Below are 21071 nucleotides of genomic sequence, written 5' to 3' on the forward strand. Positions count from 1 at the left end.
ATGCCTTGCCAAGGAGAAAACACTACTCAGTACAAGATGTGAGGCCACTGAAAGGTTATAAAATTAAGAATGACAAGACCAAATTCATGCTTGGAAAAGACATTATTTTCCATCTAGGTAACTGAAACACTCTGAAAAGTCAAACTGTCAAGGGGCTTTAGTAACATCAATAGAAATGAAATACAGTGCAATACTAACTTACTTTCACTTATTTCCCCCATAGTAAATGTCACCAAATGTAAACATAATCGATCTTATTAAATTAGTGAAGTTAATATTATATAAATAAGTTAATCCAAGGGTCTTCATATACTGGTAACTGGTTTTGGCTTTGTGGCAGTTTTTCTCTTGAACAAGGTGAGAAGGGACAATGGGAAGACACTGAAATTCCAGAGGGAGAAAACAGATATACAGCACGATGATTACATAGTAAACACATTCATGCAATTAGTTTTACACTGGGCTGTATAAAAATTCAATCCTAGTAATCCAAGAATTTCAATGTAAGCCAGAGTTTCATTCAAATATGAAGATTACATTAAAGTCTAGGAATAAGAATGCTGACCTGCACTACAAGAAATGCTACAAGTTCTTCAGAATGAAGGGCAGTGACACTAGACAGAAATCTAGAGCCACAAGAAGGAATGCAGAGCATCTGCAATGGTAAATATGTAGACGGTAAATATAAAAGACTAGACTGCCCAGGGGGTGAGTGGAAGAAGGGAGCCATTTATTTCTGATAACGTCAGGCTGCACAACCTTTCCATTGAGAACTAAATATGCTGGTTACAATATTTTTAAAATAATAATAATCACCAGAGAATTTCCAAACTAAGAAGGAAAGATCACAGAGAAAAAGTGGAAATTAGAAGGCTTTTGACATGAAGACACTGCCAATCTATACAAACTTAGGGCTTTGTTTCTAACAGTGTTCACAGGTGATAAGGGCATAATTCAAAGCCCAGGTCCAGGCCAAGGCCTCATCGACATATTAAAGAAGTCCCTCTATTCTGAGGTCCAACCACAAAAGGGCTATACATCACAGTGCATGAGTGAAATAAAGTATATTCTAACAAGTAATTCAACAGAATTTAGAAACCCACTAATTCACAGGTACAATACACCCAACAGGTCCCAAGCAATGTAAATAAAACTGTATCAAAACATAGAAAATTAAAAAGTGAAACTACAGAAGACCAAAACAAAAATAAGACCCTCCATGCTACCTGACTAAAATTACCTTCAAAGGTATCATAGATTAACCACTGATTTCAATAGCAAAAATAGAAAGCAGAAAGCAATGTAATTTTGCTTTCAATGTGCTGAAAATAAAAAAATAACTGAAAACCTAGAATTCTATACTCAATAGAATACTCTTCACAGATCAGAGTAAAATAAACACACATTCAGAAAAACTTATGACACCAGCATATTTGCATTATAGAAAATTTCAAAGGACATACTTCAGTCACATGGGATGTGAACTCAGACATTTGTGAGGCAAAATGAATGAATAACAAAGAAAGGTAAATATGAGAGTAAACCTAAAAGAAGGGTAGGATTTCTGGCACTATAGAAAAGGCAACAACAAAACTGGACAATCAAAGGCATAAGCCAAATTTGGGAGCAATTGTTCATAAAAACAACTACTGGCTTCAGGTTAAGAACAGGGAGTGCTTAAACTTTTCCAAAAAATAGAAAGAGAAGGAACACTGCCTAACTCATTCTATGAAACCAGTATTACACTCCTCCCAAAACTGGACAAGGACATATCCAAAAAGGAGTATAGTCCAATCTCTTTAATGAATACTGATGCAAAAATTCTCAATAAAACCATGGGAAACCAAATCCAACAACATATTAGACGAGATCAGGCGTGTTCACGGTGGTATGGCCGTAGACCCAACAACATATCAGAAAGATCATTCACTATGACCAAGTCACTTTCATTCCAGGGATTCAGGGATGGTTCAACATACACAAATCAATAAATGTAATACATACAATAACAGAAGCAAAGATTAAAAACCACTTGATCATCTGAATAGATGTATAGAGGCCTTTCATAAGATTCAACACCACTTCATGATAAAAGCTCTAAGAAAACTAGGAATGGAAGGAATGTACCTCAACATTACAAAGGCTATATATGACAACCCTATAGCCAACATCATACTTAATGGGGGAAAATTGAAACCATTTCCTCTAAAGTTAGGAACAAGACAAGGATGCCCACTCTCCCCACTCCTATTCAACACAGTCCTGGAATTCCTAGTCAGAGCAATAAGGTAAGAAGAAGAAATAAAAGGAATATAAAAAGTAAAAAAATAGTCAAAGTATCCCTACTTGTAGACAACATGATCTTATACCTCAAAGACCCAAAATATTCCTCCCAAAAAACTCCTAGACACCATAAACAGCTTCAGCAATATAGCAGGATACAAAGTCAACTTACAAAACTCAGTAGCCTTTCTATACACCAATAATGAACAAATTGAGAAAGAATAAAGAGAAACAATTCCATTTACAATAGCCTCAAAAAAATCAAATACCTAGGAATAAACTTAACAAATGATGTGAATGACCTCTACAAGAAGAACTACAAACCACTGAAGAAAGAAATCAAAGAAGACTACAGAAGGTAGAAAGATCTCCCAAGTTCATGAATTGAAAGAATCAATATAGTAAAAATGGCTGTACTACCAAAAGTAATCTACATGTTCAACACAATTCCCATCAAAATCCCAATGATATTCATCACAGAGACTGAAAAATCTACCTAAAGTTCATTTGAAAATACAAAAGACTGCAAACAGCTAAGGCAATACTGAGCAACAAGAGCAACACTGGATGTATCACAATACCCGACTTTATACTACGAAGACATAGCAATAAAAACAGCATGGTACTGGCACAAAAACAGAAATGAAGACCAATGGAACAGAACAGAGGATCCAGATATGAATCCACACAGTTATGTCCACCTTATTTTTGACAAGGTGCCAAAAACATACGATGAAGAAAAGACAGCCTCTTCAACAAATGTTACTGGGAAAAGTGGTTATCTGCCTGCAGAAAACTGAAACTAAATCCATGTCTATCACCCTGTATTAGCATCAACTCAACGTGGATTAAGGACCTTAATAGTAGACCTGAAATCTTGCGGTTAGCACAGGAACGAGCAAGGAATACTCTGGAAACAACAGGTATAGCAAGGACTTCCTCAGTAGAACTCAAGCAGCTCAGGAACTAAGAAAAAGGATGGATAAGTGGGACTACATGAAATTAAAAAACTTCTGCACAACAAAACAAATGGTCTCTAAATTGAAGAGACCACCCACAGAGTAGGAAAAAATCCTTGCTAGCTATACATCAGACAAGGGACTGATAACCAGAATACACAGAGAGCTCAAAAAACTAAACTCCCCAAAAATCAGTGAACCAATAAAGAAATGGACAACTAAACTAAACAGAACTTTGTCAAAGGAAGAAGTCCAAATGACCAAAAAACATGAAAAAATGCTTACCATCCCTGGCCATAAAGGAAATGCAAATCAAAACCACACTAAGATTCCACCTAACTCCTGTCAGAATAGCTACCATCAAGAACACCAACAACAACAAATGTTGGCGAGGATGCAGGGGAAACGGAACCCTCATACACTGCGGGTGGGAATGTAATCTAGTACAACCACTTTGGAAAACAATATGGAGGATTCTTAAAAAGGTAAACATAGATCTGCCATATGATCCAGCAATACCACTCCTCGGGATATACCCAAAAGAATGAGACTCAGGTTATTTCAAAGGGACCTGCACACCCATGTTTATTGCAGCACTATTCACAATAGCCAAGCTATGGAAACAGCCAAGATGCCCCACTGCCACAAATGAATTAAGAAAATGTGGTATTTATACACAATGGAATTTTATTCTGCCACAAAGAAGAATGAAATTTTGTCATTCGCAAGTAAGTGGATGGAACTGGAGAACATCATCTTAAGCGAAGCTAGACAGGCTCAGAAGGCCAAAAATCTCCTGTTCTCCCTCTATGTGGATTATAGACCTAAAACAAATGCAGCAATATTATTGGACATGGGTCACACACTAAGGGGAGAATGTGCACAGGATGAACAGGGAAAGGGAAGGAAACCTAAAACTTAAATGTGATTGATGTGCTCACTGTAGAGGAGTGAATATAGTAATCCTAAACTGACAAAGGCCACTAGGGGAAGGGGACTAGAAAATAGTGAAGAGGTCTGACAGAGATGAACCAATGTGGGTTGTAATACACAAGTGCATGGAAGCAATGCTAGGAATCTCTCTGTATAGCTATCTTTATCCCAAACTAGCAAAAATGCTATGTCTTTATTATTATCCCTTATGTTTTCTCTTCAACAAAAACAGAAAACAAGAGGGCAGAACAGGTTCTGCCTGGAAGTGGGGGGGTGGGAGAGAGAGGGGTGGCATGGCCCAAACAATGTATACACGTGAGTAAACATAAAAATGATAAAATAAAAACAAGGAAGTTAAAAAAAAAAAAAAGAAAGAAAGAAAGAAACAAGGGAGTGGGTGACATTGTTGTCCTTGCTTTTAGACCTAACCCCAATTCAGTCTGCAAATTTGTTATCTTTGGGAGAAAGACTAAGTAGTAAAAACTATCAGGTTCACTGCCAGAGAGACCCAACTTGATTTGGAATGGAACATGGAGAAACCCTGAGCCCAGCAGTGCTTTCAGTGACCCTGTGAGCTGAGGAAGTCCAGCAGCTCAAGAGCCTGAAGTTACAGTCCTGGCTGGGATAAGCAATAGACTAGCAAACCAGCCAGAAATTTAATGGGGAAATCTGAAAACTGAGATATAGGGGGCCTTGATAAGCAACCCATGCATCCACAGAGGAGAGTCCATAGAAGGTCCAAACAACCCACGTGTTCCTGACTGACACTTACATGGAGATTAAAAAACTTAGATGACCAGGCAGAAAGCAATAGTTGCAGAAGACTAAAAAGCTGCCTGAACTTGAAATGTACTCCCAACCCACTGGCAGATTATGGTTTGAGGTATTTGAGCACAAAGTCAAACCAATCTCTGGCCAACCACAAAGCTCTGCAAAAACAGGAGTAATCACTAGGCGTGTGGATGGATTGTGACCAGTAACAATCAACCAGACAAATCACTGGCTTGTGGAATAGCAAGAAGACACACTTAACTTCAGCCTTTGTCTGTCAATGAAGACAGCTGAGAGGCAGTGCAGTGGAAGGGAAAGTGCTATAATTGAGCTACATTGTTAAATTACATAATTCCCTGCCTCAGCATCTTCAGGTGTAATAAATGAAAAAACCACTACCTCACAGACTTTTATGGAGCTTAAGCAAAACAGAAATAGTAACAAGTTTTAACAGGTTTCATTATTCTGTTTTCATATTTGTGGCATTATCTTAATTTTTCAACGGAGAAACTGATACTGGGAAACATTAAGTAGCTTGAATAACAATACATGTTCTATTTGGAGCAGAAAGACTAACTTAGAATATGACTCTGAAGACAGGAAAGCATTAGATCACTTTTTCTAAGACGTAGGCCATGTTGCATCAAAGCAATTGGGCTCTGTGTCCCAGGTAGCCCCTGAAGGTCAAGTGCAGTATAATAAATGATGTTCCTCATGATGATTGTGTCCTTGAGAAAAGATTAAATAATCTTCCCTTACATAAGAAAGGGAAGAAGGAGGGGACCAAAATAGAGGTAATGTGGGTATGAAAATTCCAATGACAACATCTGACATAACTGGAATTTAACAGGCCACCAACTCCATGTATCCTTGAATAGTCAAGAACTGAAAACATGAAAAAGAGCTTCTTAACTATCAAGTTAGATTAAATATATCTCATAAACTTAAGAAATAAAGTCTCCTTGCACTGGGTTTGTTGAGTCTTGGTTGGCATTAACTAGCATGTTTTCCAGAACAGGTACCTCACTAGAAAAGAACATTGACAGCTAATAAACACATGGGGGAAAAGTCTCAGCTACAACAGTCTATGAGGAAGCATAAGTTAAAGTCACAATATAATACCATGATCTCACCAAAATGGCTAAAATTTAAAAGACACCTAATCTAAGCTTGGGCAAGGATATGAATGACTAACAACCTCACGCTGCACTTAAGGATGTTATTGGTACAAATATTTTGGCAACCTTTTGGCAACATCTCTCTACTAAAGCTGAACATGACCTACAGCCTAGCCTATGGTTGCACTCCTAAGTACATATCCCAGAGAAATGCAGACATACGCTCGCCAAAGGACACGCACCTTAGAATCAACGAACTACACGCACGACACAGATCAGTCCCACATCATCCTGAGCAAAGTGCTGCTCGTGAGTGTCAGACACACGGAGCTAGTCCTCCGGAAGAAATCAGGAGAGTGGCTCTCTGTGGGAAGGAATAGTGACTGCAAGAAGAACACAGGAGCCAATCGTGTTCCACTTCTTCATCTGGTGACACTGATCTGGTTTCCTTTGAAAAGGCACCAGGTTACTATGTGTGTACTACACTGTAAGTGTGCTACGTGATAAAGTTCCAGAAATAACCACTCTTTTCCAACGTGAAAAAGGGGAAGACTTAGCAAGTGTACATGAAAGGCCATCTTGCATGGTGGGAAGGGGGAACGTTTGGGGGAATGTTGTATTCAACATTCTTAAATACTTCATTACAAAATAAATCAAAAGTCTTTGAGGGGGAGTATTTCATGTGGTTGAATAGATGACCTGAGTTTTCTTTCTAAGCCAATACAACATTAATACAGTAGAGCTATTGTCAGTCCTCTTATCACAGACTTTTCTTTATACTTTCACAAAACAGTTGCCAGACAATGAGCAATAATTCCTAAGTGGTCCATTCAGATACAGGCAGACACAGCCTGCCACATATTCAACGAATTCATTGCCCAATATTTTTACTATACAGACCTAGATGATTTATTAATATTTAACCTTACATACCCGCCCAATTTCTAGAAAGAAATAGTTCTAGAGTCCTAATCCATACACACTGAAAGTGCAGTGGCAGAGTACTAGGGCATTTATAGCTTCGAAACGTTCACTGCCGACTAATCTCACCAGAGGACCTAAATTCATTATTTATTGCCAGAACTTGAAATCATTATTTATTACCATTATTAATATAATGCTAAATAACAAATGTATTGTTGTAAGAAACACAACTAAGAATTCATAAAAGTTGTTCCAATTCTCCTAAAACATGCAAAAGATCTCATTGGGACTGCACAGATTTTAAAATTAGTCATAGATCAATAAACTCTTTCCCCTATCTCATTCACCTCTACTCAAACTTCATGACTCAACTTAGGAATTAATTATTGTTAAAAGACTTTCCTAACTCCTCCCTCCCAACTAAGATAAGTAACACTCCTACATGTTTTCATAGCATCCTGTTCTTCCCTGGTACTATAATTGCATATGTTTATTATCTCATTCTCCCTCCCAATCGTGTACTTAAACAGATAGAGGTTGGAAAACCTTGAAGATGATGCAGCTTAACACAGGGGAACATAATTCGACATCAGCAGCACACACGTGTGCAAACACACACACACAGAAAAATGTTAATTACCTCAGCCACAATTCAACTGAAATCTAAACTCAGCTTGCAAATCACACAGGCCAGTAACTCATAAAAGGTATTTAATCTGTTTAGTCAGTTTTTTCCTTCAAAGATTTAAAATCAACCCAGTCGCAATTCCAATAGAACTTTGTCATGCTGATAAATTATGTCACATGCTTTCCCTAAAAGTAATTGCTCTAAAACTTTGTTTATTCAACTATAAGGCTCACTGATCTCTATTAGACTTCTAATCAATATTTAATCAGTTGAAGGAAGTGTGATATAAAGGAGGCTGCAATGAGAGCTGGCCTCTTGAATGTCAATGTTACTAGTCACCAGTATGTGACCCTAGATGAAGTTCCTCCGTCTGTTTCCTTAACTAGAAAATAGGAGTTTCTCTTACCTTGCAGCTTTGTTATTAGGATGTGTACATATTACTTCTAACATGCTACTTAAATAACAGGTGGGCACTTAATAATTGATGCTTCTTTATTAAAGAAATGTGTGTGTACAGAAAAATTTCAAAACACATACAAATTAGCTATCCCCATTCTTACTCCCACCATGAGATTTTTTAATCTCTAATAAAAGCTAAAACTCCCTTTTGAGCACAGCGCCAGTGCTCAATCCTGTAATCCTAGCTACTTAGATGGCTGAGATCAGAAGGATCATGGCCAGCACAGGCAAAAAGTTAGTGAGACCCCATCTCAACAAAGAGCTAGGCGCAGTAGTGCGTGCCTATCATCCAACTGTTAGCGGGAAGCTTAAGACAGGAGGATCATGGTCCAGGCAAAAAGTGAGACCCCATCTCCGAAGAAACCAGAGCAAGAAGGGCTGGCAGCAAGCACAAAGCCCTGAGTTCAAACTCCTAGTACCACCAAAAAAATAAATAAAAACTCCTTTTGGAAAAATATGTAATAATTAACTTTATAATTAATAAAGACAATAGCACATGGGTTCATTACACAATTTGCCTCCACTTTGGTATATGTACAAAATTAACTTTAGAGGATCTAGCTAGTCACGTCCGTTGTTATTGCTTCAATCATTTTAGTTATTACTTAATCCAATGACCCTTCAGTCATACCAAGGATCTAACTTCCCTTTGAACCAAAAAGATATACATATTTGGAGGGTATGGCTTGCCGAAGCTGAAGACATTGAGAATTATCTGCAAAATGCATCTGAGAAGAAACAGTGACTCTGACATATAACTTAGAGACACATCTCCATCAAATCTGCCCATGGTGGATTTTCCAGTTACTCAAAGCAGCAGATATGTATTGGACTTCTCTAGGGGAAGCATTATGCTAGGGACAATACGAAATAGAAAAAATGAGTAAGTTGTGAGCCCCTGTCCACCAGGTCCTCCCAATTTTGTATTACCTGTAACTGTATTCCTGCCAAAACCTCAAGAACATGCTATCTAGCCCTTGACTCTCAATTCCTGTCCCTCCAGGTCATTTCCCCTGCTATCCTGATCCTCAATTACCTTGTATCTGTCATACTTGCCTAACAAAACCTCAAGACACTCCACTCCATCTTCCTTTTTTTTTTTATTCATATGTGCATACAATGTTTGGGTCATTTCTCCCCCTCTCCCCACCCCCTCCCTTACCACCCACTCCGCCCCCTCCCTCTCCCCCCCCAACCCCTCAATACCCGGCAGAAACTGTTTTTCCCTTATCTCTAGTTTTGTTGTAGAGAGAGTATAAGCAATAATAGGAAGGAACAAGGGTTTTTGCTGGTTGAGATAAGGATAGCTATACAGGGAGTTGACTCACATTGATTTCCTGTCCATGTGTGTTACCTTCTTGATCTAACCTTTTCTCTAGTTCCTGGTCCAACTTCTGAGGCATTTTTTTAAAACCTCAAATAAATGTCTCTCTTTGTACTTTCCTGTTTCTTGGCCTACAAGTTTTCCCACAAAGAGATACACAGTTTGTTCCCTCATTTCTTTCTTCTTTACTTTGCTCCATTACATTTATTACAATCTAACATATGCCATTTGTTATTAATTCTAACATGTTCTTTTCTTCACACTGTAAGATGAATTCTGATTTGATAAACAGTAAAATCAATGAAGTACTAAAACTTTACCCACCAGGTGGCAGACTTTAGGACTCACAGTATCTACAAGCATACCCTTAAAAACTGTCATACTTATTATCAATTCTTTTAATAAGTAATTTTATTTTCAATTTATGCTGTATAAACATTGATGATTTTACACTATATTTACTTTAAATACATATTCCTGTATAAAAGGTTCACAGAACACTGGCATGTCAATATGTAACAAAACTCTCAAAGCATGTCAATTCCATACTGCCAATTTCACAATCACAGGTCACCATTTGACTTTTAAATATATCCAGGTTTTAAATTTTAAAAAATGAGTCCTACAGTGGAAATTTCTTGAGGCAATACAGGTATTCCTTCATGGAGCTGTTTTGTCGTAATCCACAATATCAAATTAATCTGTCCAATGTCACATTTGAACAAGTGTAGCAGTCTAAAAATTTCTGTCATTTGTTGTTTTCTACTTTTGGTCTTTCCTGGTTCTATTTTGCACTTTTTAGAAGTATGTTGATGACCAGGCTCCAATTGCTTAATAAATTCAGTTTCATAAAGGAGATGGGCTGACTCCAGTGGCTCCTCCCCTTCTAACAGAGGCCTGGCTTTCTTAGCATTCTGTGGGGCAGCATCACCACTGTCTTTAGATATGCCACCATTTTATTGCTATATCCAGCAGTAAAGGCAGAGTTTTCTTCTCAGGTATAGGTCTCTGGAGGTGGTGCATAGTTTGACTTCCATATTTTGAAGCCCTTTGGAATCCAGTCTCAGGAGAACTGCACTATGGTGACCCCTTCAGTGGGCTGAAGCAGTCGCTATCTTGGAGTTACTACCATGGGCACTATGCATCACAGGGAATGGAGAAGCTCCTCATTTGCTTCTTGACCACCTGCATCTCCTGGTCCATCTCCTTGTTGAGTGGATCACAGAGAAAGGCTAGGTGAGTCACGCTTGAGGATAGTTTTTTGGGTACCGGCAGCTGCTTCTCCTTGATTCCCCAACCACCTGCTGATTTCCCAGGATCCAGAGCCTCGGGACTAGTCTCCTCTAGTTCACCATTACCCTATTCACCAGAGGAGTCTGAGCGGTTGCTCCAGAAAGCCAAGCCACCAATTCTTTTAAATTAGGTACCCTGTTGGCACTACATGTGCTGAGTTTAATTGTCATTTAATATCTGTGTTGATTTCAAATGAAAAAAATCCTGTACATATTTATAAACAATTTAAATATATATATAATTTATATAGACATTTATCAATATATTTTATTTATATTGACATTTATCAATATATATAACATGTATGATGAAATATATATAACATATAACATATATAGAGATATACATAACTATATATGTGTCAAGTGTTTGCAACAATGTATTATAACCAGAACTCTCATAAACTTATAATAAGAGACCTTGGAATAACCAATAATTTTGGAAAACTGATCAGTACCTTTAGCTAATCATATGCATATTCTCAGCAATTTCACTTTGAGACACAGACCCAACAGAAAAACACGCAGGCATTCACTAGAAGACATACAGGAGAATAGTTATAGTAACACTATTCAGCTCAAAACTAGAAACTAAGCAAATGTCTATCAACAGAAAAATGGATCATTTATTATATACTTTCAATGGAATACTATACAATAATAAGCTGAGATATGGAATTCAGACACCAAAGATTGCATACTATATGATTTCATATATATAAGCTCAAAAACAGGTAAAATTAATTCATGGTGTTAAAAATAAGAGCGTAACAGTGACTGAGGAGGATATGAGGGGGCCTCTAGAGCAAAGAAAAATGAAAACATTCTATTTCTCAATCTGGGTGCTACTTATTTGGGTGAATTTAATGTGAGATAGTTCATCAAGCTACATACTTATCTATAAACTGTACTGCATAGACATCAAACTTTAATCAAAAATACTAAAATTTTGTTTGGGCAAAAAGGCATAGAGACATGGGGCATGAATTTGGCATGTGAGAAACAAATATTTGTCAATGGAGAAATGACCTCACCAAACATCCTTAGAAGACTTAAAGACAGTCCCACAAACTGAGGAAACTGATTTGTATTTTATTGCTGAGATATATATAAAAGGATTCCCTATCACAGATCAAGGAAGGAAGGTAAGAATGCTACATACCTTGAAATGGATGTAATTCCAAAGCAATAGGAGGTCAGTAAAATTCAATCACAACTCACACAAAACCATTGCCCAGGACCTGTGCTTCAATTTAATTAGAAGTGTTTTTTTATTTAATTTCTTTTTTCTTGGTGAATATAAAATCATACTAAGTCTTATAGCTGACCACTTAGATTTAGCTCTATAATACATGTATACATATTTTTGTGTTTGTTTGCCAGGTCCAAGCACAGCACAGAACAATAGCCATAAAAATTACAAAATTTTTATGAAGAACACAAGATCCTTGCTTTCATGTAGTTCATTACATATAAAAGAAACAGCTATTAGACTGATTTAGAATGGTATTGGTGGTATAACAACAAAGAGCAAAGTACTTTTTAAAAAGGAAAAGAGGAAGCTTCTACTAATGGTTATAAGAAAGCTTTTCAGAAGTATCTCAAACTGTGTTATGTAATAAAAGTAAGTAGCCACACATGGCTATCTAATCCAAATAAAAGTTAAAATTCCATTCTGCAGCAAGACTCAATCATATTTCAAGTGTTCAATGACCACATGTGGTTAGTGGCAGCTGTTAACGGGCAGTGCACTGAACATCACCATCACTGCAGCCCTAATCTGAACAGCTCTAATCTGGAAGATTCAGAAGATAGAAAGCGGTGCAGAATAGGTACCTAAGGACAGCTTATCTAACCTCTGAGAGCAGTACTCTTTTCAATCACTTTTTAATACTCTTGAGTCCATTTTTCCATGTTTCCTTTGACATCAGAGTGGCAAAAAATCAAGCCACTCTGATCTGAGGACCAAGTTCAGCATATAAACCCAAGAAGACAGTCTACATTTCAAAGTTAAATGAATAAAACGGAAAACTCAAAACCTCATCAGAAACCAACTTGGTTCACCTGAGGGAAAATTCACCCAAGCCTTAGCTAGAAATAAAGTATTTAAATATTTGCCTAATTCTTTAATACCTAATTGAGAATTGAGGTTTTAGGATATAACATAGAAGTCATTCAGTAAACACATTTCAGGAAGAATTCATTTCAAGAAACATTTGCCAAGCACAATGGTAACCCATAGGGATGGAAGCATTTAAACTACTAACTTCACTCAGCAAATATCACAATAGCTTAAGAATTGCAAAATCCTAAGTAGGGAATGTGGACTTGGCAGTGGTTCTTCAGAGAGAGCAAGAAAGGAGGTAAGCATGTACTATGTCTGGCCTACTCTAGGAGTTGCTGACTCCAGATCACAATGAGATAGCAAAAGCAAAAAAAGAGATCCTTCAAAAAAAAAAGAACAGGGCTGGTGGAGTGGTAGGGTTCCTGACTAGCAAGTAGAAGGCCTTGAGTTCAAATCCCAGTATTACAAAATAAAATAAACTTAAAAAAAATCCACTCTGGCTATGAAATGCTGAGGTTTGATTATAACAGTATTTCAGGAAAATAAATAAAAGAAAGAAAAGAACAAATGAAGTTTATAGAGCCTATATTAAGACACAAAAGAAAGAAAAAGGAATCCTTGCCAAAAATATCCCAAAGAACACCCTTAAAAGGAACTTCAACAAATGAACGTTCCTTCAGCAACCACTCATAGAAGAAGTACACTGGGAATGCAGGGACAAAGATTTGCAGTCTCAAGAGTTCTAGAGCTTTCGCTTACTCTGGGAGACAATGTTCCTGAACAACTGCAATGCAAGCAAATGTTACTAAGGGGTATACTCAAAACACAACTGTGAGTTGAAAAGGACACACAAGTCCAATCCTCTTCCTTATTTTTTGTTTGTTTGTTTGTTTGTTTGGCTGGCTGGTTGGTTGGTTTTTGTTTTGTCAGCAGTGCTGGAGATCTAACACAGGGTCTCACACATGCTACCCAAGTGCCCTACCACTGATCTCCAGCCCCAGCCCCTCTCCCTGTCTTGCATCCATCCTACAATATCCTTTTGGAACAGTGTTCAGTAGGCATGCACTTAGCAAGAGCTATCACCATTCATAGTTCCAAGGCAACTGAAGATGGTAACCAAAGGTACAGCAGATAGAAGTTTAGACACAGGGACTTAGAGCCAGTGCCTCATACCTGTAATCCTAACTACTTGGGAGGCTGAGTTCAGGATGATCACAGTTCAAGGTTAGCCTGTGAATAAAAGTTAGCGAAACCCCGTCTCAACCAACAGCTGGGCACAGCGGGACATCCCCAATCTATGTAGGAGGCTGAGTGGGAAAATTACCATTCCAAGCAAGTCTGGGCAAAAAAAGTTTGTGAGATCCCACTTCAATGGAAAAAAGCTAGGCATAGTAGCAAACACTTATCATTCCAGTGACAGAGAGAAGCATAAAACAGGATCACAGTCCAGGCTGACCTGGGCATAAAAAACGAGACCCTATCTCTAAAAATCACCAGAGCAAAAGGGGCCAGAGGTGCGACTCAAAGGTTCATGTGCCTTGCAAGCATGAAGCCATGAGTTCAAGTCCCAGTACCACCAAAAAAAAGAAAAGAAAAGAAATACAAACTAGGAAGTCAACTGAATATCAAGTAAATACAATGCTAGGGGCCAAAGACTTGGTTCAAGCCATAGAGTATCTCCTTAACACACACACACACACACACACACACACACACACACACACACACACACACACACACACACACACCAATGTTAATATAGAATGATACACTAAAAATACCACTATGGAATAAGGGCCCATTATGACACAAATCCAGGTGAAAAAAAACAATGGCATATTGTAAAATCATCTCCAACTTCTGACCATAAGCAAGGAGGTAGAATAAATCAAGGCAAAATTCTACTCTAATCACCCCTAGCTTTTAGTTGTCTATGGAAAAAAAAAAAAAAAAACACTTCTCTTTCCACCTGAACCAGGAGAAGCTAGTATTTGCTCAGCAGCTACTCTGTCAGGCATGAGTTGAGGCATTTATCATATGTCATTTCAAGCCCTGCAGAACCAGAGTTTTACTGGTGACTGGACCTCCCCCCAGAGATGAGCTCAACAAAGCCATCTGCCTAGGATCCTACTCTATTATGATAGATTTAGAAGACAGTTTAAGAAGGAAGAAAGAGTAGAAGACACTTGAAGACAGAAGCCTGCTCTGGGGCTCTGCTCCTGTAGTTGTGTGACTCTGCAAAAGTCAATGGCCCTCTCTGGATATCATTTCTTGAGATCTGTCCCATCTACCTGACAGGCTATTCTAAGGGTCAAAAAGGGAAAACATACATAAAAGAATTCTGTAAATATAAGGCATCACTAATATCCATTTATCAAATATTTAACAAATAGTCAATAAGCATCTATAACTGCTCTAGACTCCAGGGTTACTATGGACCACAAGGTCCCTAACCCCATGGAGCTTATGTTCTAGTAGGTGGGGGACAGTTAAGAAATTCAAACAAATAGGCAAGTCACAGTGATAAACACTCAAAAGAAAATAAAAACATAAGTGATATGAAAAAGCGTGACTACGAGAAAGGAACTACTTTAGAGAGAATGGCCACAGAAGGCCTTGCTGAAATGACATGAAACCCGACAGACCTCTTCAACCAAATGAAGAGCTGAGGAAATAAGCATCCAGTCATAAGTAATAAGATAAGGTCGCATGTCTAGAACACTGAAAGAGGGAGGTATGTCTGGAACACAGTAAGTGAGGAAAGAGTATTAGGATCAAGGTTGAAAAAGGGGACAGTATAATCCTAGACCACTAAAAGGATATATTCACTACCAACAAGCTCTTCTTTATTTCAATACAGCCTAATAAATTGAGTCATTTATGCAAATTCTAGTGTACACATTATTAAAAGTAGGACACTTCCAACTTTCTAAGAAATGCTGTTGCCAAGAAACAAGGTGCTCCATACAAAGGCCCTACACAAATCTTAAGAACTTCTAGCTGAACAAATAAATCATTTATTATGATGTTTGGCAAGCCAAATAGTCAAAATCCTCTTTATATGAATGGAAGTGGCAAAATTACAGAATTTGAGTTTTTAACAGATTTAATTTGAAGCTTTTAACAAACTTTCAGTTAATATTAGTTCTTTCAATAAACACTTATCAAGCACCTACTGCATGCCAGGCATGTTGTAAGCACCAGATACAGCAATGAACACGAGTGATGACTTAGCAACAACTGAGCAGATATGCCTACGTGTCACAATATGAGAACAGAACCTCAACTTTATTAACATGTCTGTACCTTTTGAAGCAGGGGTTACAGGCTTGGTCATGTGTACCTGTCAGAAAGCAAACTTACCAAGGAATTCTTAATCACTTCACTTCTATAAAATTCTGGAAAAGAAGAAAAAGAACAATTAAGTAATATGAAAGTAAATAAGCTCATTAACTCTCTCTTAATCCTGTAAGTTTTTGAACATATACTCTACTAAACATTGAGATATTTTAAAGAGATCTATTCCCTCTGTTATCTTTATCCATTAGAAAAAATAAAAACAGATTAAATAAAAGTGTTTTAAAGGGGAAAAACATCAGTGAAGAAGGTTTTCACATTTAATTTAATGACTGTTATCTACCTAGCTCCCTTTACCACATATTCTAATTTGAGCCCTTAAAAACTCAAACTTTCTTCTTCCTTCCCATTTCCATTCTCTACAAATGACTTCATCTACTGCTTTTCTCAAACACCTCTAGTGGTCACCCCTTGTAGTCTTGTGGAACAAACACTGATCTAGCAACCAGATAACCTAAGCTCTCCTTCTACCTCTGGTACTAACATCTGGCCTCTTTAATTTTCTTAGGTCTATTTCTTCACTAGACAACTTAGAGAATTCGAGCAATAATACAAGTTCCTCTTGTAAACATAAAAATTTCATGATTCAACAAAACTTCATACATACTGGTAAAGGTTACAAAACCCAAAAACAATATGAAAGTATGTTAGAAGTTCTGACAGATATCCCCAACAACCCTCTGACATTCCTGTGCACATGGCCTGAGTTGCCTCCTATAGCCTCGTTGTTATAGGGCAACATTCCCAAGAGTGATCTACACACCATTAGGGCTGAAATGGCTTTGGTTTTGGTTTTTTGTTTATTTGGGGGCAGTGATTGGGATTGAGCCCAGGGCCTCACACATGCAATGCAAGCACTCTACACTGAGCCACACCCGCAAGCCACTTGAGATGATCTGAGGTAATATATGCACAAACTTTTTTCTCTAATAGGTTGAAATTTATGTCTCTCATATTCCTTCCCCTCTAAGGGTAGCAGTGTTTGTTCTGTACAACTACCATTTCCTCAGCATCTAACAACATTCTTGGCACAGATATAAACTCCATAAATATTTTTTATTGGATAAACAATTTCACAGATTATGCTTAGACATAGGATTAAAAATAATGAACTTAAAAAGATTGAGTATGTAATAGTACACATGGAACTCAAAAGTGTTGAAGATGTCAGGGTGGTCCAGTAATGCCTAAAGCTTAAAACCTAAACACAAAACTCTTATGGGCAGGAGCTTTTGGTTAAGATGAGCATACTATTTTATCTTGGTCTTCCAAAAAAAAACCTATACTATTTTATCTTGGTCTTCCAAAAAAATTATTATTATACATTTGATTTGTTTTGTGGTTTTGGTGGGACTGGGATTTGAACTCAGGGATTCATGCTTGCAAAACAGGTTCTCTACTGCTTGAGCAACACTTCCAGTCTTTTGCTCTGGTTATCTGGAGATGGGGGTCTCAAGAACTCTTTACCCAGGCTGGCTCTGAACTTCAATCTTTTCAATCTCAGCCTCTCAAATAACTAGGATTATAGGCGTAAGCCACCAGTGCATTATTCTGTTTTATGAGAATTAATCACAATTATTAAGGGAAAAAACAGATCCTGAAAAAGGACTTACAACATGACCCAATTTTTATAAATGTGTTCACAATGTTTATCTTAGGTGATGGGATTTGGCCAATAACATTCATTGACTGATTGACAGTTTTCTTATTTTTCCATTAAGAACAACTATTTTTAAATAATAAAGAGAAAGAGCTGGGGATGTAGCTCAGTGGTAGAGAGCTTGTTTACCATGTACCAAGCTGTTGGACCAATCCCCAGCATGACATTAAAAAAAAAAAGAAGAGGAAGAAAGATATTCCAATCTTCTAACCTTTTTCAAAGAAATATATGACTGATGAATACTTAGGTTACTATTAATTTTTGGATATTTCAAATAATGCTATAAACCATCTTTTAAAGATGTATAACCTATAATACATGAATCTATGGACTAAACCTTTAGAAATAAAATTATGAGATCAAAGACCAATACAGTTTAAATAGGATGGATAATAACAAATTGTAAATTTGTAAATATACTGTACCAATTTACAATAATACTAAGGAAAATACCTATTTCCCCAACATTATGTAACCCCAAGTAATCTTTTCATTGTTTCCAAATGGCTAATCAATTATATCAACCATTAACTGCCTATATAAATGTATGTATGTATGTATGTATGTATGTGCTGTATGTACATATATTTTAATGTATATGTACCATACGTTTTTCTAAGAAAAAAAGCCCAAAGGGATTTAAAAGCACTTTTTATTACAAGGTACTCTTTCTCTAACACATTTTGTGTTCATTTTGTACTCATTTTTCACTGTATTCATTTTGTTTTAATTCAGTACAAGTACATATTGCCTTGCTAATCAGTGGAGCACTGTGCTGAGATGTAGCTCAGTAGCACAGGGCTTGCCTAACATATGAAGCCTGGGCCCAATGCCCGATACCACAAAAAATAAAGAAATAAAGAAATTTAAAAAAAAGATAAAGTCAGTGAAAAACAACAAAGATGCTTCTTTATTCTTTTGAGAAAAAGTATTCCTTAGCTAAAAAGTGTCTAAATTAAACAGTTCCCACAATATGTATTTCCATCTCTAAGAATATTACTTCTTCTAAAACTTCGTTGGCTGAATGACTGTATGAATAAAGCAAAGTAACCAATTTGCCTTCTCCATCGGGCCCTCAAAATGGACCTGCTAATTTAAATGAAGAGAGGTCAAAAATGGGCCATATAATTTGGGATGAAAATCCTCATCGAGTATGGGGTGATTTCTAACAACTTAAATTTGAACCTATACTATGTATCATTTTGTTACAACTAAAATATTGCCAATAAAATTAGCAACATGGTACAAAAAATGAATAGTGGATTTAGAGTTTTAAAAAAAAAAGGTCGTGGGGCTAGAGGAGTGGCTCAAGCAGTAAGAGCACCTGCCTAACAAGCATGAGACCCTGAGCTCAAACCCCAGTGCTGCCAAAAAAAAAAAAAAAAGTTCCAGTCCCCAATCCACCATGTATAAGCTTTATGACCTTACACAAGCTGGTTAAACATTTTGGGCCACAGTTCCTTCACCTTTAAAGGCGTGTGACACCCAGAAAATAACAAGATTATTATGAGGCTCAAATGCAATACTGAATTTAAAACACCTTATAAATTATAATTTTTATAAGATTTTATTAACTTTTATTCATTCAATTTCAGCAAAATCATCTGACAAGTAGATGTTCAAAACAAACTTTAGATCTTCAAAAAGTTACCAGTTGGCAGACTGATTCAAGTGGTAGAGCATCTGCCTAGCAGGCATGAGGCCTGGAGTTCAAACCCCAATACCACCAAAAAAAAATTATCATTCAAGACCTGTTTCTACATGAAAGGGACTGTTTGATACTAATGCTTCTCTAGGTTGTATGCTAAGACCTAAAGAAACAAAGCAATTAGAGACTGCAGAGCAGGGTTCCAATGCATGTTTTGGCTCTTAGGCTGCATTCCATTCATTCAACAAATGCTTCATAATAGGAAAACTACAAGCTTAAACTATACTGCAAAACCATTTCTAACCTATTATATTGGCACAGATTCAATAATTTGCACAGTTTACTGGTAAGGATGTGGGAGAAAAAAGGTACTCAGACATAAAACAAAAAATTGCCCTCCCTTTGGGGACAATTTTGCAATATCTACCAAAACAAAGCACATATTCTTTGTCCCAGTAATTCTACTTCTTGGAATTTACCATAAAGGTATACTAATACCCAAATGAAATAATGAGATTGTAAGTTATTCAAGGCAGTGCTATGTGTGTAGAAAAGATTGGGACAACCCAAATACCCACTAACAGAAGTCAATTAGTAAACTGGGGTTCATCTAGTGGATGTAAAACTATATAAAAAAAATTTGCAAGGCTCCCTGTGAACCAATATGGAAAAACCCATAAGACACATTAAATGAAAAATGTGAGGTAGAGAAATGTATATTGATATATAACACACACACACAGTATGATATCTTTGTGTGAAAAAGATAGAGGTAAGGAATAAAAATATTCCAATTTTATTTGTATTTGCATAAAGAACCTCAAGAAAAATGAACAAGAAATGAGTTACCCTGATTATCAGGATAGCATAGGAAACTAGGATGAGGAGAAACTATAAAAGGGAGGTTTAATTTAAATTTTCATATATATTTTGAACTACAGACTATATTACCTATTCAAAAAATTTAATTAAAAAGAAAAAATATTTGAAGACCTAGTGTGAACCAAGCATTATTCCAAGGATTAGACACAGAACAGAGAGCAAAACTGACTTAAGAGTATCTGTCCTCAGGGAGCTGACATTCTAGTGAAAGGAAAAATACATTAACCAAATAACCAAACATATATAGATGTCAGTTAATCTAAAGTAGCGTGGAGGAAAACAAAGCACAGAAGACAGTGAGAATTTGTACAAAGGTTAGTCAGTGACCAAGGAGTGTTTCTTTAAGAAATACACAGAAGAAAGACCTGCAAGGAAGTGGGAGGGCCAGTCACTTGGGTATCTGAAAGAAACTGCTCAGGTCAAAGAAATACCAAGTACAGAGGCATTAAGTGAGAACACTTGATATACTCATGGAAAGCTAGGTTGGTGTGACAGGAACGGAGAGAGCTCAAGAGTAGAAGATGAGTTCTGAGAAGCAACAGAAGGCTAAATCATGAGACTTCTAAGAACCTTAAGGATATTTCTTGGCTTTTACTCTGAATGATACAGAAGTCAGTGGAGTGTTTTGAGGAGAGGAAAAACATGATCTGACTTTCACTTCATGTCAATAGCATCTTGGATGAGAGCATACTGGGGGTGGGATCACAGGCAGAAAAACTTGCTAGAAGAGTACTTTAAGCAAGAGAGGATAGAGGTTTGGAGAGAGTA

At 37.1% G+C, this 21071-nt stretch overlaps 1 protein-coding gene across 3 annotated transcripts in view; it reads right to left on the reverse strand.

Moving 5' to 3' along the window:
• The window catches only part of Uvrag (UV radiation resistance associated), a 322555-nt gene that overhangs the window by 262581 nt on the left and 38903 nt on the right, over positions 1 to 21071 (reverse strand). For 2 of the 3 annotated variants that reach the window (XM_074082663.1, XM_074082669.1), the window contains exon 3: positions 16120 to 16154. In XM_074082663.1, the coding sequence (XP_073938764.1) occupies positions 16120 to 16154 (35 nt within the window). Of the gene's footprint in view, positions 1 to 16062; positions 16155 to 21071 lie in introns of those variants that run through there. The other variant, XM_074082674.1, reaches the window with a different exon arrangement.

Source organism: Castor canadensis, chromosome 1, assembly GCF_047511655.1.
Source record: "Castor canadensis chromosome 1, mCasCan1.hap1v2, whole genome shotgun sequence".
Classification (NCBI taxonomy): Eukaryota; Metazoa; Chordata; class Mammalia; order Rodentia; family Castoridae; genus Castor; species Castor canadensis.